Source organism: Aquila chrysaetos, chromosome 12, assembly GCF_900496995.4.
Source record: "Aquila chrysaetos chrysaetos chromosome 12, bAquChr1.4, whole genome shotgun sequence".
Classification (NCBI taxonomy): Eukaryota; Metazoa; Chordata; class Aves; order Accipitriformes; family Accipitridae; genus Aquila; species Aquila chrysaetos.
This window is the reverse complement of record NC_044015.1, coordinates 12,750,365-12,771,732: the sequence shown is the minus strand read 5'-3', so window position 1 is coordinate 12,771,732 and position 21,368 is coordinate 12,750,365. Positions and strand designations below refer to the sequence as shown.

The following is a 21,368-nucleotide window of genomic DNA, read 5'->3' as shown; positions in this document are numbered from 1 at the left end:
TCCACATCAATTTAGGAAAGCTAGGATCATGCTGCTTTACCTATGTAAAGAAGTATACAACAATAAGACAAAGCACGAGTCAATTTAGGCCACAATTACACAAAAGAGTTGAGAAGATGATGTAAAAACTTACAGTTCATTATACCTCCCTTCCTCTACCCCACTCTAAGCACATATGTCAACACATGCTGCTCCCTATAAACCAGCTCAAGGTAGAGATCGACTTTGTTTGAAGACAATCTCTCCACAAAACATAGTTAAATAGTGCGATTTCTACATAAACAGGTAGGCCTTGCACAGATTTTAAGGTGTGGTAGTGGGGTGTCATTTATTAGCTAACACATTTCAAGTGTTTTGAAACATCAGCATCTAGCCATAAAAACAGCGTTGTGGCTAGTTCTTAAGTTTAAATACTATCTTTTCCATAGCACAATCCTTAAAGTTTTAACATTCTGTTTACATTTGGTGCAATTACATTTTGAACAGTTCATTAAAATGACATAATGAACACGTTGTAAAACAAAATGATGAATACATACATTTCCCTAGGTCTAGCCAAGTCCTAAGCTTCATCTTCCAGTTTACCGCATTATAGTAAGAGTGCTCTTGCTCATCCTTTTTCCCTATTATGGTTGCAGGTAAGCAATTTTCGGCCTGATATACTCTGTTAACTTGAATCTCTGCTAAATTAGGGGTTTAGGCTAGTCTAAGCAATCCACTTTCTGTTCCTGATTTACACCTATTTTATACATACATTTATTGATCTATAAACAGTAAAGATTTCACCTACACTGGCTTCAATTCACAGCTCCCAGTTCTTAGTGTAGTAACAGGTCATAAGTGTTCTTGGAGGTTATTGCATTTACACACCTTGTTCACCACATGCCTTAAAACCATGATATGGCACTCACAGGAACACATGGCCAACACCAAACATTTAAACTAGTGCTGTGACCCAGAGAAAATCCCATAGACCCATAGTTCTAAGTGGCCCTTTCATCGCTGAGACATTTTGTTCTTTCATTTCAGAAGCAAGTATGTTAATGTATCATTACCTAGGAGCTGGTTGCTTGCTATCACTCTCAGAACCAGCAGGTATGATTGCTCTTCATCCACTTCAGTGCATATTGATTGTGCTTAGTGCAAGGAGCCTTCAGATGAAAGGGGAAATTTCCTACAGACTGTTGTGGGAGCAGCAACCTTTGGCATAGGGAGCTTGATCAAGTGGTCATATTAGGTTGCTACAGTCAGTTCCAAGACGACCATTTCAGCAGAGTCGTAATGATCCTTTCTTGTTTGGTTATTACTGCTAATCATGTTGATCTTAACATTTCCAAATCCTTTAGGGTACATTCTGTAACTGTATATGCTAGGATAGCACTCACATGAACAAATTTACATACTGTAGTATTTAAATAATTTACTGATAAGGAGTTCGAATTAAATGTATGTTTACTGACTTTGTGAACCTGCTAATGAAATATCTGGCCTGCAAAGTGCACATCATCTCTCTCTCCCAGTCCTCCAAACATGCTATACACAGCAAAGCCCCTCTGTGCGCACACTTTCTACAGAGAGTATCTGCTCACTAGGCTCCAAAAATTCCGTGCTCACTTCATACTTTTTCTGTCCAAAGGAAAAGGACAACCTAAGGATCTGACTTAAGATAGTAACATTTAATTCGTTATCATCTCAATAAGAATTTTATACTACTGCCTTCAGAATATGTCACAACACATAGGTCAGAAAGGACATTTATAAACACAAACTCATCTATGAGTATCTATGATAAATAGTGTAGTAAATCATTATACAACTCCCTTATAAGCTACAGGACAAGTCATATGTGATTTCTGCCATAACTTTACCTTAATTGTCCACGTTCCAGGCTCTGGATCTTTGACATTTACTACCTTTGCAGAGTTGTGGATATTTAGCAATTCATTCAGTCCTGATCCTTTACTGATCTGCTTGCCTAAAAAAACAAGGAATAAATACAGTATTGAGTAAATACAATATTGCCTAAAAAAAACAGTGAGTAAATACAATATTGTTCTTCTGTACTGATGTATTTTACAATACTTGACTTACTACTTAGCGGTCAATGACATTTACAACAGTTAAAATTCCCTGTGATTCTTTGCCAGAATACTAAAAATGCTCATTTATTTTCACTCTTTTTATTCACTTGGGAAATTTAATACATCCTGCAACAATACAGAGCTGTGAGAAACCCAGAAAGCGTAAGTAAAATAAGTTATCTTGTTCACAGAAAATACTCAGCTCTCAGTGAAAGAAGGCAGAACAGAAGCAAACTCCCTCGAAGGAGATCTTAGAACAGACTTACCCTAACCTGCCTGCCAGCTGCCAGCCCACCCACTCTTCCATTCTCTAGACCTATTTCAAGCAGGATAAACTCCACAAGTAAAAATACTGATAAGCCAGGTTCTCCTGGCAGAGGGGCATTAGCATGTGAATAAGGGTGGGAATTCACAGAGATCCTCACACAGAATTTAGCCTGTTAGACATCACAGACATCAATAAAAGAGTGCAAGTTTTCATACTGCACCATACCACACTTTATATGTACACCTATGCATACAAATACATGGATGGCTGTATGCAGGAACTAGTTCTCTATATAAGCATTTTGCTCGCTCAAGACTGACTACAAAGTACCATCAGCACTAAAAACACATCTGGCTCTTTCAGAGCACGAAAGGGAAAGGTGAAGTTGAGAATGGGATGTCCCAGTGTCACTTTTTAAGACCTTATTAGACATGCCTCAACTAACTTCACTGAAACTGTGTGGATTTAGGTGCATGGAGCTGACCTATGAGAAAGGAAAACATATAGATGAGGTCAAAACTTCAGCTAAGCCTGACAGTTGCGCCCAAGACCGTGTGTTGTTATGGTTTGAAGAGAAACACTCTGAGTACATTTCTTTCCTGTAAACAAAGAAGAATGCATCAGTGGAGAAGAGACCAAGTTATATTGCATGGAACCCATCCTGTGCATAAAATATTTCCAACATACTAAAACCTAAGCTATATCCTTAGCCAAAAGTAATTCAGAGAATACAAAGTATGATCTGAATTTGGTTTTGGAGAGCTGTTCCAGGTTCTTAAGGCATCAACATAACAATGAACAGTAGATTTGTTCAAAATATCTTCAATTACAAATTAGCATCTAAATCTGTCATTGCATTCCCCATCACACACTGTTCAGCTAGAGATGGGCACGAGACAGGGTTTGATTCTGAATTTTTTCATAGTTCAAAGAATCCAGACCTTGGTTTACCTTCCACCACATAAAAAACAACTGTCATGTATAACCCCTAAATGGTGGTTCAGTGACTACATAAATACATGAAAAACAACAGCGTCCAGAAATTTGAAATGCAAGGACAAACAGTAAGAAAGTAGATGGAGGTGAGATGAAGTGGTCAGAATAAGGGAGACTTCCAGTTTCTTCTGAGTCAAAAAAATGGAACATCAGGAACAATTTAAATATCAGAAGTGCAGATATCCAAAGATCCTGTATTTTAAAAGTAAAATAAGATTTAAAAATATCCTGAAATCCTGATACTGGTTTTCAAAATGTGAAAGACATTTATGAATCACAAATATGGCCTTCCTTACTGGAGACAGTGGGAGATGATTTGTCTTTTTAATTCACTTTTTTTTGCTATCACAAAAGAAGGTATAAACTACTTCACCTAATGGATCATGAATTTCAATTGCTGGTGAAGGACCACTCAAGGACACTGTAACCTCTTTCAGACTTGGATCAAAAGGGATCTGCCAAGTATTTACAGCCATGGTCAAATGGTCTGTGGACAAGAGATGCACTTTGGAGGCTTGAACTGCTTCTTCAACCCATTTTAACACCTAGAAGAGAAAATAACAGTTGTTATTATACTGTCAATTGTATTTGCTGTTAAAATGTTTTCTGCTGAAATACTGTCTCTACTGTCTTGTAGAGATTCCATGTTAACTTCTATTATAATAGAAGATCACTACTTTCACCTATCATCCTATTGTCTGATGACATGCAGCTAGTGCATCACCCTGAGCAAACACAGTGGTAAAGGACTTGCCTAATACAATCGCCCAATGCATCCATTTCAACAAAGACATTCTGGGGACAGCACAAACAGGTTTTCAACTTGTATCAGGAACACACAAGAGCACAGGAATACAGAAAGAAAAGAAGAAAGCATGCCAGGAATACACAGGAAACCAAGCAGCAACATCAAAGCAAAGGTAAGCTTCAACTTCTACCGTTCAATGTAAGAATCAATACATATGATATGACAAAACAGACAGCCTGGAAAAACAAGGACCAAAACTATGTTGTCTTACCAGTGCAGTTACCAGTTCTGAATTGAATAGGCTTACTTGCCACATTAGGGCAAATATATTTGAAAAAATATTAACACTTTGAAGACATGCAATTTTAATAGAAGATACTACTGAAGCCATGATTGGCATCATGTTTAAAGCAGTACAGAAACAGACCAGATACATGTCTACACAACATCCACACATACACTTTTAAAAAGGAATTAAGGATACAGATCTATGCATATTTCTGGTCATCAACTAACTATTAATCATCTGAAGCAAGAAGGAAAACTCCCTCATCCAGATATACTGAGTAATTGCCATCTATGGACTTTTTCTTTTTTTTTTTTTTTCCCCTAAAACACCTAATACAAATTACTACTAGGCACAGCATACAGGTCAGAATAGAGGGGAACAATGCTTTAGAAGAGAAATTCTTGTGACCAAAACCAAACCAGGGGCTGCCCTGTGCTGGACATAGCCAGTCCCAGCCAGTTCTGCAGCAGCCCCACCATAGCCACAGCTGAGCCCCTCAGCCACACTGGTGGCACCACTGTGTAAATGTATTTAAGAAAGGGCAAAATGCTGCCTAGGCAGTGAGGGGTGAGGAAAAAAAGTGTGAGAAACAGCCCTGCAGTACCCAGGTGAGAGAAGGAAGGGAGGCAGTGCTGCAGGTGCCGGAGCAGAGATCTCCCTGCAGCCTGAGGGGACACCAGGCGAAGCAGGTATTTCCCTGCAGCATGTGAAACCTCCCCACACCAGAGTGGATTTTTCCTGACAGGAACACAGCCCATGGGAGAGACCACACTGAAGGAGAGGAAGAGCGTGTGGAGGAAGGAGCAGCAGAGAGAAACCCCTATGTACTGACCACAACCTCCATATCCCCCTGTGGCACTGTGGGGAGTGAGGAGGAGTCAGGAGTGAAGTTGAGCTTGGGAAAGCTGGGGGAAAGGTGTTCATACTTGTCTTTGTTTCCCACTACCTGAATGAGTAATTAAATATCTATTTTAATTGGCAACAAATTAATTTTCCTTAAGTTGAGTTTGTTTTGCCCTCAACAGTGATTGGTAAGTGATTTCCCTGTCTTTATCTCGACCCAGAAGCTTTCTCACTCCATTCCTCCTGTTTTCTCCACCCTGCCTGGCTGCAGGGAGCAAACGAGCAGCTGAGTGGGAGCTCAGCTGTTAGCCAAGGCTAACCTACCACAACCAAAAACCCAACATCCCCCCAAAACCACACCTGCCCTGTCAAAATAAATTACACAACATCAGCTCTGTATGTCACAGAGCTGCAGCATATTTTTTTTAACCCCACTGAAGCAATATTGGTTTCATGTAACATTGTAAGTATGATTCACAGTAATATTGAACCATGATTTTAGATTACAGTTAACCATGGTTGCATTCAGAAACATCTTTTAAAGGAGCTTTTGATTATGCCAGTTCAACTGGTCAGTGCACAAGACTTGGAAACCAACAATAAACTAACCTGGACATGTCATCCATCAGCAATGGAGGGCTTGAGTAAGTCCTTAGCTCTAGGACGCGATTGAACACACTAGCCCCAAAGAGCCTCATTTCCTTGGTTTGTTGGGCATAACTTGCCTACTTTTTCCATTAAAAAAATGGGTTATACCATAGGTTTCTGTGCGAGATAACTTTGTGATAGAAACTAGATACCAGCCTGTTTTAAATAAAAGTGTACTTGTTCTTTTATGTTAATACTATGAATGCCCAGCAACCTTTGTGCAAATGGGAAAAGTTTAAGTGAAGGGCATCATTCAAAAGGCATCTGAAATGGTGGGGGCATGATTTCAAAAATTATTATCCCTCCACTACTAGTAATGCCTCACCTGAGACATGTTGAACACTCTCAACGCAATGTGAAGTGAAACAGCATTGACCGTGTAACAACAGTGCCATGTGCTCTCTCCACATGGGTCTGCATAAGCAAGGTACTTAGGCATACTTTCAAAGAACATACTAAAATCACAGTAAAACTAACTATACTACTCAAAATCCCTGAAGTAACGTGATCTGAGAGAAATACTGTTTCTGCAACAGCTAGTGACACCAGCTATTCAGCAACTCTGTTTACTTTAGACAAGCCTGGAACAGGAATCACAAGGCTTCAAAAAGATCCAGCTAATTTTAAGTTTTACCTTTAGAAATTATACATTTGAGTCCAAAAATGCTTCCAAAAGAAATTTCAATCTATTCTACTCACCTATATTGAGAAGAGTATGATGCTTTTTTGTACTAGGTATATGGAAAAGTTTCCATTTAATTCCAGGATCTTAAGTTCACAGGTAAGTTTTTAAACGAATTGTAAAATTTAATGAACCTGTATAAATTTTCAGAAGAAAGGAATTTTCCAGTCTAGCTTAAACTCATTTCAAAAGACTTAAGTAAATTAAATCAAGTCACAAAGTAAAGCATCGTTGCAGGAGCTTTGCCAATATATATAAGAATTGGAATCACATTGGTATTGATACACAAAATTCTTTCTTAAGCTCAGAAGGGTTAATAATACATACCTGAAAATTTGGTAAAATGACATTTTAACATGGATACAATAGGGAAAAAATTGTTATTCCCAAATTACTTTTTTTTTTTAAACAACAAAATTAGGTAACAGTTTTAGCTCCCATGACACATTTTTGGGGTCTTCTAGTCATCACTACCTCATGCCCAACTCATGACCATCAACCTGACATGCCTCTTCCTGAGCAGCAAGCACAGCAACTGGCAGGGTGGATATGGCAACCCACCCATCCAGCACTCCTGGACCAGTTCTGTGTTTACTACCCATGGTTGGAAAGAGTTAGAAGGTCCAAGCCTTCAGTGGCTTAGCTCACTCTCATACTCTAGCCTCATGAGAAAAGATTCTCTATAATTAGTTCAGTTTTCTATTGAAACCATTATTTCACAGTGAAAACAAGCTAGAATAGAAAACACAGATGGAAAGAACACACAATTCTATCTAGGTCAATCTGCAAGCACTACTAAAGCTTACAAACCATCTCTCCACATTATAAACCAACACAAGATAGTGGTTCATGATTGCTCTAAGCCATTCCTGCATTGAATGAGAAAGAATTGTAATTATAACAAACTTAAATCCTAAAATTACTAATTGAAAGCTTACATGATCTCAGTGATCCCAAAGCACTTTGTTGACATTTGACAGCAACTGCAACACGAATAACGCATCTTAAAATCAGAGTACTGGCAATGACACTATTCCAGCAGCTCTTACCAAAAGATATAAAACAATGCCTAACAGCAGTCACACTGATTATAAAATGCACTTGGAGCCAAATTATCATCTTGCCATTGGTTACTTCCTTGGGGTGCTCAGGTTTTATATGTTGTTTTTCGTATGTCGTAGTTCATGAGTACAGGGACATGAAGGAATTGTTTCTGAAGTGAAACCAACAAAGAATTCCTCTCTCTTCCCTCCTTGCTGCTGCTCGTTCTCCTTCCTAAAGTTCACTGCCCCTGCTTGTCTGCTTCTGGGGTCATGCTGCAAGCCAGACCATTAGAATCATAGAATCATTAAAAGGATCTGGATTGAAAACAACCCAAAGAGGGGGAAAATGTCTTCAACCACAGTCACCAAAACTCCATAGCACACAACTTCAGCAAAAGAATTTAAGACAGGTTCTTCCACCTTTAAAAATTTTTCTGTGTTTGTTGTGGGTTTTTTCCTAATTACATCTCAGTCTACTACATCATATTAATTTCCTTTACAAGTCTGGCTTTCACACAGTATAGTTCACTTCAAGCCACTGCAGGACCATGTTACTTCTAAAAATTTGGGAGACAAGTAGGAAGGCTCTCCACCGGGAAGTTTATCAGCATGCAACCATTTATTTCAAAGCAAAAATCTAATCAAAACAATGCTTTTATGAGCCCCAGATAGACTTTTTGGCAGACAGGAGAGCTGAGACATGGAAATTGTTCCAAAAGCTCACTTTCTTTCAAAGGTAAATTATATGAGGCCTTGTATCCTATCACTGGAAACAGAAGCAACAGTTATTTAATGATGCACAGCAGTCTAGTGTACCTTAAGAGAATAAAGAACACTTTCAAATTGGAAAAGGAATTTTCAGTAAAGAAAGTGAAGTAAATCCAATCTTCTTCTACTCCTTTCTCCCATCAATGACAAAAAAGTAATTTCAGTTAACCATAAAGTCAATTCAGACAACACTGCCACAAAAATACCAACACCAATTCAAACAGCATTGGGAAAAGAAGAGCCTGTCTTGTACCCCAACTCCTCACAGTCCGCTGCTGAACCAACCAATATACTTGCAACTGTGATGCTACTCTGATTCTTTTAAGGTAAGTTGCTGGTCTTTGGACAGAAGAAACACATCTGGCATAAAAAGACTGGCTTCAACTTCCACTGGGCCACTTTTCTTCAAATGACAGACTGTCAGCACCTCTTGGGCATGTTCTGCAGAGACCGTGCATCAAGTATTTTCGGGTGTGGAAGAGAACCAACTCTTTAGGTTTTGGTTTCTTTGTTGAGACAATCCAGCCTGGATTGTCCACTGCATGTGACCAGGCTGGTTTTTGTCAAGGTGAGGATACATCTTACCAGAAATAGGAGCTAAGCCTCCCTGATAAAATCCAGTAAATAGTTTATTGGTACCAAATCAAATCAGGTTAAAAATCTAACCTGAAGGGCACATATTTAGCTGTCTCACTGAGTCAGTTAATAATGGAAAACATGGGTCCAAGGGGTTAGCTTCCACACTGTGTTGCCAAGTTAAAGTGCAACTGAGCTACCACAACATGATTCAGATGTCTGCATAAAAACAGAAATAATTTTTTATGCAGTCACAAAATGACACATTAGCAGTTGTAAATAACCATGATTTGATTGATTTCCAGAGCTGCATACTGAATGTGATTCCTTATGGCATTTCCCAGTGCAGCTAGGAAAGTCTGTCAATAAAACTACTTTTTAACAAAGTCAAAGAGAGATCACATGTCTGAGACAGAACTCTCTGAACATACAGCTACCACTGCACAACAAAAAAACAGTATTGACATAACTCAAGACCACCAAAATTGATATCACTAGATTCCTTAAAAAATTTCAACATAGAGAATTAGCTATGTTCTCTTTCCAAGAGAAGCAAAGGTAACATTTTCCTCCATCTCCCTCCTCCTCCCTCTGCTCCCATCTTTGACTCTCATTTTACAAATAAGAACATTCATTCAAAAACTATACAAATCCACTAGACCAATTTAGGGTTTGAGTTAGCATACAAACATGAATTTAACACAGTTAATCTCATTTGTTTAAAGCAATAACACACACTGAAAGAAAAAAAAAAAACAAAACCAAAACACTATACCCAACCTTTTTTAACATTCCTTTGCTTTCAGAAGGCTTCAAAATGTCAGCTTCAAAGAAAAAAAAAAAAAAAAAAAAAAAAAACCCTCAGCCTTAGATTTTTAGATCAATTTAAACCAGCTGAGTTTAAAGTAAGGGAATTTTCAGCTGGATGGATGAGTACACACTAAGTTTTGTGGTCCCTGCTGGAACTAGATAATTTGCAGGCAATGAAAACGAATTCTGAAGATGTAAAAATATTTGAACATTTACCAAGATCCAATCTGAGTCCAGAACAGAGACTGAGCTCAAACTTTTCTTTTTTAAATCTTTACCCAGGTTGGTTTTCTTTTCTTAATGAAAACAGTCTTCCACCATGCCAGAGCTTTCTAAACACCTTTACTCATCTGCTATAGTTTGATAATTTAGCTAGTGCAATAGATGTAAAATGGAAAGACAAGTATTGCCATAGTTTCATCTCAGATGTATAACATGAATTTCAAGGATACTTGGTTTCCATGTGTATATCTGACAGAATGAGAAGATTCATCTGCTCCTGAAGCACATCATGAGGTTTTTCTGGTTCTGATTATCTTTTAATATTAATGACACACAATTCTGTTATCTTTCCTTATCTTTCTGGGCACATGAAGTAGAAGGTGACAGGGATCAGTCAGCACGGGTTTTTCCAAAGGGGGCAGTGGTTACTGGATTGAACTGTTGCACCCACTATACCTTTAATGGGAGTTTGGTCTGTCTTCTTTCATTCCAACAGCTAGGTAGTCAGATGAGGACATGAATACAAATCACTGCCAGGATTCTAAAAGCATCTCCTACTTCTGTAGCTCCTACCATTTGTTACACTGAAAAACGAAAAAAAACCCACCAAACTTAAGAAGAGTTTGCATCTCCTTCCACTTTTGAAATCTGTGAAGGAAGAGTAGAGCTACAAAAGTGTGTCGTATTTCTGAAGAGCTGGCATACACATTTTATATTTTGACCCATTGTGAATACAAAGTAAAGAAAAGCGGGCCTGGCTCAAGATCTTCACGGAAGTCCAACCAACACTAAACATTAGGCATGGGCTCTTAAGCACACGTTATGCCAACTATGTCTGACCTTAGGCATATAGGAATGTATTTCCTTATATAAATACATACTGATCTAGTTATATAGAGTATGATTTTTAGAGCCTCCGGTTCCTATAATTATACATTGCCTAAGCTGACAAGGGTTATGTCCTCATTCTTATATTGTTAGTTTGTGCAATTACTTTGCATAACTGCCAAGTTGTTACATTAGCCACACCACCTTAATCTCTTTATGATCCTTAACCAAAAGGGGCACAAAACCACATTTCTATCTCACAGGAGTGTTACGCGAACAGATACAGCAATGAATTACTTAGATTCTACAGCAACTGCTGTAAACCTTAGCTAAAATTCCAGTTTATTAATTGTATGCAGGCTGGCTGATAATCCTGCAGCTACTTAGGAGTTCTCTTATAGCAGAAATTGCCCTTAAAATAAAACACATCATCCCAGGGAAGAATTATGTTGTGCAACTGCCATTTCAGAAAAAAGAAAGCAAGAACACCTTTGTTTTTAACCAAAATATATATCAGAAGTAGAAGCTACTGAGAGCAAGTAAGAATCTTGAATTCAGAGTAGAACCTGACTTCAGTTTTCGAGAGTTTTTCATGTTCAAAAAATGAAAATGGAAGGCAACAGAATGACCCAGCTGTCTTAAGTCCGGCAGTAACTTGCTTATATAGTTAATTTTTTCCCCAAAGTTCAATAAGCAATTCTGGGAGATCCATTTCCCAACCCTCTCATTCCAAAGAGGTTTGCAATACTGCTGTAACACTGGTTTGGAAGTAGATTTTTTTTTTTTTTTTCCTCCTATGGGACCCTTACAGAAAGCCCACAAAACAACAGCAGCTTTTGTTGTTCTGCCAAAATGTGACTTGATTAATATTATTAGAGGGGGAAGGGCAAACACAGAAATAATTTATAACACTTCACCAGAGAATTTGCTCTTGCAACCTGCCCTGCTGTCAGGTCATTTCTTGGAATGCATACTGAAACCTGGAAAAATCTATGGAGCATGGTCTCTATTCCCATTTGTTTACTCTGGGTCTCAAGAATATTTCTCAAACAGTCAAACCAACAGGATTCGAAGTTAACTGTTTCATTGCTTAAGTATATATGGGTTCATGCTTCCACCCAAAGAGAAAAATATTCTAAGAATGCTTTTAAATGCACATCTAAAAATATGACTGAGACAGTGCATGTGAAAATTATGCTGTGAAAATAAATCATAAATTATATATATAATTACATGTATAAAAAACACACAACTGAAAAGTTTATTAGTGTTGAATCTCAAGCTCTTCAAAGTTCGGAAACAAGAATTAAGCCTGCCTGTTTTCAACTGTGTTTAAAATATCCTTTTGCAGTTGCTTTATGATAGTGCTTATGTACACAATCACAGTCTATTTCTTCCAGAGAATCCAAGTTCCATATAAAGTAGAGAAAAGACAGCTGTAACTATTTTTCTTTCCTTCCTTGTTTGGCATTCACTGTACAATACATATCTTCAGAGTAGAAGCATACTCTCCAAGGCAGCATTCAGCTGCCTCTCCCATGAAACCATTCCTTCTTTTTCTATGAAAATGGATAATGACTGTTTGGGACATGGTTTGGGTTTCTGTGGTGGGGTTTTGGTAGGGGGAAGGAGCTACAGGGTGGCTCCTGTGAGAAGCTGCTAGAACCTTCTCTGGCTCCAAGTCAGACCCACCTCTGGCCAAAGCTGAGCCCATCAATCTTGCCTCTGGGAGAACAGATTTAAGAGGGGAAACCTGCAGTGGGGAAGGAGAGTGGAATGTGAGAGAAATCCCTACGCAGACAGCAAGGTCAGTGAGGAAGGAGGGGGAGGAGGTGCGCCGGAGGAGGTTGATGCCCCTGCAGCCCGTGGTGAGTCGGCAGGCTGTCCCCCCCAGCCCATGGAGGGGAGTGGGGGAGCAGATGCCCACCTGCAGCCCAGGGAGGAGCCCACGCCAGAGCAGGGGGATGCCCTCAAAGATGGCCGTGACTCCATGGGAAAGCCCGCGCTGGAGCAGTCTGTGCCTGAAGGACTGCAGCCCATGGGAAGGACCCATGCTGGAGCAGTTCATGAAGAACTGCAGCCCATGGAAAGGACTCACATTGGAGAAGTTCATGAAGGACTGTCTGCCATGGGAGGGACCCCACAGTGGAGCAGGGGAAGAGGGAGGAGTCCTGCCCCTGAGGAGGAAGGAGCAGCAGAGAAAAGGTGTGGCGAGCTGACCCCAACCGCCATCCCCTGTCCCCCTGTGCTGCTGGGGGGGGGGGGGGGGGGGAGAAGGTAGAGAATGCAGGAGTGGAGTTGAGCCGGGAAGGAGGGAGGAGTGGGGAGAAGGTGTTTTAAGATTTGGTTTTATTTATCATTATCCTTGTTTTGATTTTATTGGTAGTAAATTAAATTGGTGTTGTTTTTTTCCCCAAGTTGAGTCTGGTTTTTGCCTGTGACCATAATTGGTGAGTGATCCCTCCCTGTCATTGTCTCAACCCATGGGCTTTTATTTATATTTTCTCTTCCTCATCCCACCGGGGCCAGAGGAGGAGTGAGCGAGCAGCTTCGTGGTGCTTTGTTGCCAGCTGGTCTTAAACCACGACAGGACGGAAGGAGAAGAGAAGGCAAGAAAACAGGGTTATGCAGGAAACCTTAATTCTAAGATGTAATTTTGACCTTTTGACTTTGTCACCTTCATATTATTCTTGTAAAGAAGTAGAGGGGCCTTTTACATTTTTAACAAAGTGAAACAACATTTAAAATTGCTTCCTCATGTACCATCATCCAAACATATGCTTGGTTCATACACACTACAGACCTTTAACACTAACCTAAGCTGTGTAGGCCTAAGTCCTAGGTTGCCATCCTCCGTGAGGACTAACAGCCAGGAGAAATAGGAAGTTTTTCTAGTGAGTTTGAGAGACTTCTGTTCACAGCAAAGCATTCATGAGTGTGAAGTGTACTGGACTCCATTCCAGATCCACATGATCTTACAGACATTAGCCTTCTGCACCTTCCCCATAAGAATGACTCCTTTTGCACCATTCCTTTTAACATGTTTTATTACTAGTCTTGTCCTATCCCTGTCTTCAGTCCCCTCCCAATCTTCTCTCATTCACATCATTGCTTTTATTCACAGGCTTCTCACCCAAGTTCCAGACTTTTTTTTTTTTTTCTTCTCATCTAGTGTGATCGAACTTTCGAGTCACTCAACAACACCCCCTTTTTCTACCAAAGTCAACACCATGTCTCCAATCTCCTTTACAGTCATTCTCAGTTCTCCTCCCATCAATGTTCCATATAAGGTACATAAATTACTACTTATTTTAAAAATCAGTAAGCAAGCTGTATTTCTAAGCAGCTCAGGAAAAAATTTTGCCTTTTTGCAGGAAGGTTAGAATTAGAAAAATCAAGTGTTTCAATACTAAAAGAAATGGAAAACTACCACTCACTAGCCCAGTTCTTGTGAACTCCCAGCTTTAGCCATACTGATCAGTCCAATTCATCAGACACAGTAATGACTCATTTTTACCACAAACAATCAAAATGATCTGGAGGCGTGATGTGATGACTAATTAATCTCCACTGTTTTTAAGCTGTACCAAATTCATACTCTGCTGATCATCACTGTTCATCTTAACACCAGTTCTGGCATCAGTACAAACCTTCAGGCATCAGAATCACTTACAGGAATTTCCTTAAAGTATTCCATTATGAGGGGAGTAAGTAAGTGTGGTGTAATATAACTTCAGTTCAAGTCAAAATTAGTACCTTCTGGAAAGATACAAATAAAGTTGGATATGGTTATGAAAATACAGAATCTGTTCTTAACAGAAGAATTTAACCCATGTTTGCTGAGTATTCTCAATGCATTTTAATTTCGAGCAATTATTGCAAATTAAGCCCTAAGCCTACAAAAGCAGCCATGCAACCTCACTGCAGCCAAGAAAATCACACCCTAAAGAAACACCTTTCAAGATCAGGGCTTAAATGCTTTGATAGAACAAGCATAATAACCTTTCCAAGACATTGGAGGCAAAATGAGAATGCTACCGTTCTTTTGAATGGATAGACAATCATTTTAGAACTGATTCAAGAGGATAAAAATCTCAAAACTAGAGATCAGTTTGAAAAATTTCAAACTGAAGACCACTTAATTTGTAGTTAAGAATGGCAGTCTTTACAAATTGTTAATAAAAGTAGAACTTCAAAATTTGAACAGTAAACCTTTCCCTTTTAAGGACTCTGATCACAAAATACTTTTTCTCTCTTACAGACCTGGAATCAGATAACTAATCAAATTTTACCAAATATGACAAAAACATATTTCACCTCTTCCTATTAGAAACCTGTCATGGTTTTTGAATACAGAGTTACCTCTGGAGATGATGGTACACCCAATATCCCAAATAAAGGAAAAATCTAGAAGAATTTTAGATAATAAAAACACAACTTGTGCTTTGGACTTTTAAGAATATTCTTATTAATCTAATGCACACAAACCATTGCAAATTTGTCAAAATATGACCTTCCTGTCATACTGTTAGAGGAGCTTCATTCAGCAAATAAGTGGAGATACTTACACATTTCACAAAGCGCATCGCTGGACTGAACCCAACACCACTTTATCAATTGACAATAATTTTGACCAAGTTAATTGTAGTATTTGAGATCATAACATATTTTTCAGAAGTGAAAAAAAGCAATAAGTTTTCTTAGTCTTCTCAATAACACAAGAATTGGATAAGTATCAAGTATTGTTTTCTTGTGTTTCCTTGTACCTAGCTTATAATATTGCTTCATTTTCCACTTAATGCACAAAGGGCAAGCATGAGAGTAATGGTTTGAAACTTTACACACTAAAAATAGTTTTGTTTGGGTTTTTTGGGGGTAGAACAATCAAAAATGTTTTAACAAAACAAGACATTGGTTTGGCAGAGTATTCACAGTCAGTGAATTTGTAGCTCTTTCCTAATCTACAATTTAGCATTAGCTGTCTCTAGGCCCAAAACAGTGAATATGTTTTAGCATTTATAAACTTCATTCTTTACACATCATTGACTACTCAGATAAAAAGGAGGGCAAGTTTTATTTCTGTTGAATCTTGCCTGAAGGATATACCATAAACAGATGATGCAGATTACTACTACATCTCCTGTTCATTTGCATCCACCCATTGGCAGATACACTCCTTGAAAATAGGATTTCTGATCCAGAACTGAAATCTGCAGTGAAGGTTTTATTTGGGACGACAGTGTTTTGGTAAACTCATTTTCACAGTCTCTTAGCCCAGATGCAGTTTCATGTAAGGTCAATGATCACTAAAATTATTTTAGAGTCTTTGGGGTTTGGTTTTAATGCAAATTGTTCAGCAGTTATTGTGGAAGATTTCTGGAAGTGATTTAGAGCTTTTGTTTTGGTTGTGTTTTTTTACCTAGGCGATCTCTTACAGCCTATGGCCACTGAAAGGAGATGCAATTATATAAAGCAGTGTAGTCTTCCCTCCCCCTCAAAAAAGACCCTGCAAGAGTAGCACCTACCGATATCATCACTTGTTGATATCAATCTTTGGCTCTTGTGCAGCCATGGGCTGTCTAGCCCACAGATGAAGAGCTCATTATTTGCTCAAAGGAAATGCTGAGATGAAGCAGGAAGGAGGTAAAAGTGGCTACTGAAACCACCAGCTTAAAACCTTACTCAAAATTCATGTAGGCTAACGATTCAAGCAAAAGCTGGTATTCTTAGAAACTGAAAAGTGCCAAGAAGTTCAGAAAGCAGAGGCAGACAGCTGACAAAACAGTGCATGCAGCTCCACTTAAGAACATGGTGTTGCCTAGCTCCTATAAGTGGCTTTTTCTCCTCACTTCTACCTCCCAAAAGCAGAAGAAAACAAAACCAAAACAATCAAACAAAACCTTAATCCTAAAACCTCAGTCCTGGCAAAGAGCATTTCGCACTGGCAGTATCATGATCCCTTCTGTATAAAGGGTTTTCATGGAGTCTCACAGAGAGAAGTTTTACCCTTCATAGGCAAATAATAGCAAAACGCAGGTCAGGAACTGCACAGTCCCAACAGCTAATTTCTTTTCCTGTGACTTTTAACCTAACATCCCCAATAAGTACTTCAATTTTTCTAGGCAACAACAGTAGAAAACTGCAATTTATTTCCAACATTTGTCATTGTCTGTTCTAGGAAATAAAGAAAAAGGAACAAACTGAAGTAGTTTTTTATTTAAAAACTCATCTAGTTTTTGCCTATACCAGGAAGTCAAAAGAAAACATTTACAACATTTATAAACAATTCCAGCTCTCCAGATAACTAACAAGTGAGTTCATCTCTCCAAATTATTTTGTCATGCACTATTGAAATTTCATTTCTGCCTAAGACTCACTGGAGTTTTCAAAGAAAATAGTCCTTCAAGGCTGTGAGTCAGCAATCACAATTAACAGCAGGTCAGCAGAGCTGTCAAAAGTATTGAAACAGTAACCTCAATTAAAAAGTTGCCACAGTTACTTTGTGAACAATGGAAAACTGCTAGCTCACACCCATCTGTCCATAAGGTGAAGAACATTTTTGTCCAGGCTTACTGGCAATCCCTTGCTTACTAACAAAATGCTCATTTAAAGATGATACTACACTCTGCTTCAGACTAAAGTCACTGGGCTACTCAGACCACCAAACTGCTCTTTATTTTAAAGGCTCTCCTCCTGGAAGCCTTCTGGCACAGGTGGAGGGAAGTTGGCAAGGTTCTGTTCAGATATGGCAGTTCACACTTCCCCAATGTAAATAAAAGTCGCAGAATTGCATCCTGATATAGCAGATGGAAAAAGAAGGAAAAGAAAGGTGGAACAGAGTCCACATACCAATAGTACCACATTTAGAATTTCCTCTTACACTCCCTAACCCATGATCAGGTCATTTAAAGATTTAGAGTATAAGCCTCTGCCTTGTTTTCTATATATATTGCAGAGTTCAAGCAAATTTACCTCATTAACTTGTTTTTTGTCCAAGTGAAAAACTTGACCAGAACTCGTTGAGGCAATTTCTTCATAGACCTTGTAACCAATATGATCCCTGTCATCACAGTCTCCAGTCAGCACAAATACTACCTGTATTTAAAAAAAACAAAATAATCAATTGGCACACGGTGCAAACTTTAGGAAAACATTGCAAAGACAACATTAAGGCATGATGACAAAAGAACTGTATCACTTGGCTTGGGTTCATATTACTTTGCATGAAGGACAGCCATATTGCACTCACTACTGATGGAAAAAGCAATGAAGAAAAGGAACAGACAAGAATCACTTTAGAAATGATACTTATCTATCAGCACTTGTACTTCACAGAATACTTGTTTCAGAACAATATAAAAACACCCATGTAAGTAGTAAGCTGACCAAGAATACATACACTGGCAGAAGGTTCACTTGCACTATTTAATTCACAACATTAAAAGGAATATTCCTTTAAGTTTTTTCTTAGCCAGATCAGTTAACTCTCTATTTAAAAAAAAAAAAAAAAAAAAAAAAAAGTTCCCTAGAATGGAAGTAGTATGTTCCCTTCTGTAAAAAGATTTCACCAAGCCTCACATAGAAAAATTTTACCCTTCAATATTGAGAAAACAGGGCATTAAATACATAAACCAGCTCAATGTAAATCCCCTCTGTACCTGTGATTGCTTCTGCTGAATGAGTTGAAGTACTTCATGGGTAAGTCTATAATCTTTGGACCGCGCATCAGTAAATACATAGATGAATGAACCAGGAAGAGAAATTTCTAGAGCAATCTTTATTGCCCCAATGCTCATCTCTGGACAGTCTCCACCACCCTGCTCACAATAAGAAAAACAAAACATTTTTCTGAGGAGAAGGAACATGCCAAATAAGTTACTTTTGCAATATTCAGGACAGATGCTTTCTCAGATTATAATAATTTATTCACTTTTTTTATCCTAAGCATTGTATGGTTTCTGCAGAGTGCTGTCACAGACTCACACTCCCAAGCAGCAACTGCAACGATTCCTTAGGGAAAATGAAATCAAAGGGAGGGTTGTGGTTAGCTCTGAAAATGGTTGGTGTCATGGTCACTCTTATCTTTTCTGGGAGCACCATGTTTTGTTTAGCTCCAGCTCTTGCGACAGCTCCTTTTCCTATACTCGCACGCTCCCTTACTGGCTGACAATTTAATTGCTCCGGTAGTATGCAGCAGTCATGGGAGGTCATGGTCACAGACACAGATGGGAAATGATCTCAGCCAAGCAGTGCTGAGCTCCAGGAGGACCTTTAGATACCACAACAGCAAGAACTTGACCTAGACTTCACACCGCAGAACAGCCAGTGCAGGGAGCTCAGCAGAGGGGCTACAGGTGATGTGTTCCCAGTGACCTGTATCACTAAGTAGACAGCTGTGTAACTGGAGATTTTTCAGACCATCTCTTCAATCAAAATGCTTCCAAGTATGACTTTATTTAACTTTATATAAAAGGATCAGTTTCTCTTCCTAAATTAAGAATTAGAGGAAAACACTGTTTAAATAAAAGTTCACTTTAACTTACATAAAAACTAATTTGGCATATTGAAGGCAGAAGTTTCCAAAGAGCTGAATACGAACTGTAAAACCTGCCCCTGTAAACAGCAACAGATCTCTGCACTTTCAAGATAAAATACAGAAGTTGTTATTTGTTTTATTTCTACAATCAACATGCCTTCACACATACTTATATACAAATCTCCACATGCTGGCAAGGAAGAAGGAAAAAGATAATACAATTGTTGCATCTATTTTTAATCCTTGAGATGCCATCAAAAATTACATTTTGAGGTTAAACATTCACAGAGACACATAAACCAGAAAAAAACCTTGCGTCCCACAGTCCCCCAGTCTTTAAGAATTTCAGCTGTCCCCAATTAAATGTTCATGTCAGTAACAATTTTTAATCTATCAGTATCTTTAATCCCATTTCAAAGCAAGAATATCAATAAACTTCTCAGCTATGTTAAAGAATAGGTACATTGCCATTGTCCTTTTTTATAAGTCAGTCCTTTCTAAACATAGTCTAACTTTTATGGGAAAAGCAAGTGGCAGACTCCAGCCAGCCTGAAATTCAAGAGATAATTCTCCAAAAACATTTCTGACACGTCAGAACTTTATCTTGGCAATGCTTATACAATCCTATGGGACAGATCAGTATATCCAAGTTATTTCTTTCCTGCTCCTGCAAAGCGAGTATCATACTCAGGAAAAGACTCTTCCAAGTAAAGCTTTAATTTGTAGGCAAAATCAAGATAATAGCTAATTTCTACAGACACCTACCTGGAACAAGAAAATCTGTATTCCCACTTCAAGTCTACTTGATTATTGTCTCCTGTAGTATTTTATATGGCAGCATCTATTTTCTACATATAACAGGAAAAGCACTGCTGGCAACATCTACTTTCTACATATAATAGGAAAAGCACTGCTGAGCTAAATGGTTGTTCTGAGAACAAGCATGAACTTTTTTATTCTCATAACGTAGAAGAGGGGTATTCTCAAAAGGCAGCTAGGTAAAACTACGAAACAAATGTATTAGCTTTATTTAAAAAAAAAAAAAAAAGATGAAAATTTTCCTTTAAGTGTTTCCTGCCTTTCTCTCCAAATTGCAATTAAATATGGTTACAATTACTTTGTGAAGTTTTCTGGAAAGACAGATGTGAGTAAAGCTCAGCAAGTCTCACCTTCCGTTTGGTTTGGAGAGGCATACAGAAATGTAGGTTCTTAGCTCAGCTCATCTGTACTATTGACATTTCTTATGTCTAAATTTAATAACTATATAACTATTTCCTTAAATGCCATTGTATCCACTTACAAATGGATAATTTAGTATCAGATTTAAAAAGTGTTATCAACAACTCTTACAGAATACTACTTTCATTAAGTTGTTAATTTTTACACTGAGAAATACTCAAGTAAGGCCTTTTCATAACTGTTGATGAAAGTGTATTGGCACCTGTATCATAGGATCATGTAACACTCAAACTATGTGAATATAACTTTAGAATTTTTTTTATATAGACAAGATTTAAGTATATTGCTTATGCAAATAATTATCCATTGTGAAAACAGTATTTAATACAAGAATACACCAAAAAAAAAAAATCTGCTTAACTCAGGAAAAAAGACGACACTAAGAAGCCACTGCTGCCAAGTACAAGTTATTGTCATGCTGTCCATAAGAATGATTCACAGTTAATTACAGATGAAACATAGGCAAAAATAGGATCAACTTATGAGGTGTCAAAGGAATACTTCTTTTATCACTTTGAATGTAAAAAGAAACAGGGCCTAGTTTCTTCAGTGAAATGTATACAGACTAATTTTTACCTGATGTCAAATGCCAGCCAAAAGCTTATTTCTAATGTCATGTACAGACCCTCCAGTTGTTCTGTGACCAGATGAATTTTGTTGGAAAACAAGGGATGGGCTTATCCTGATGTCCAGGGAGGACAAATTTTGCAGTATTCCTGGACAGCATATTTTGATCTGTTTTATACATAAGACTCCTTAAAATAATTTATCCTCACCTTGATTTTAGCTTT

At 38.3% G+C, this 21,368-nt stretch overlaps 1 protein-coding gene across 2 annotated transcripts in view; it reads right to left on the bottom strand.

Annotated features, from left to right (window-relative positions):
- Window positions 1-21,368, bottom strand: part of HMCN1 (hemicentin 1) — a 218,050-nt gene that overhangs the window by 161,646 nt on the left and 35,036 nt on the right. For both annotated transcript variants that reach the window (XM_030031794.2, XM_041128002.1), the window contains exons 3-6: window positions 18,461-18,619; window positions 17,775-17,897; window positions 3,719-3,890; window positions 1,869-1,975 (exon numbers count right to left, since the gene is read on the bottom strand). In XM_030031794.2, coding sequence (XP_029887654.1) covers window positions 1,869-1,975; window positions 3,719-3,890; window positions 17,775-17,897; window positions 18,461-18,619 — 561 coding nt within the window. The remainder of the gene's footprint in view (window positions 1-1,868; window positions 1,976-3,718; window positions 3,891-17,774; window positions 17,898-18,460; window positions 18,620-21,368) is intronic.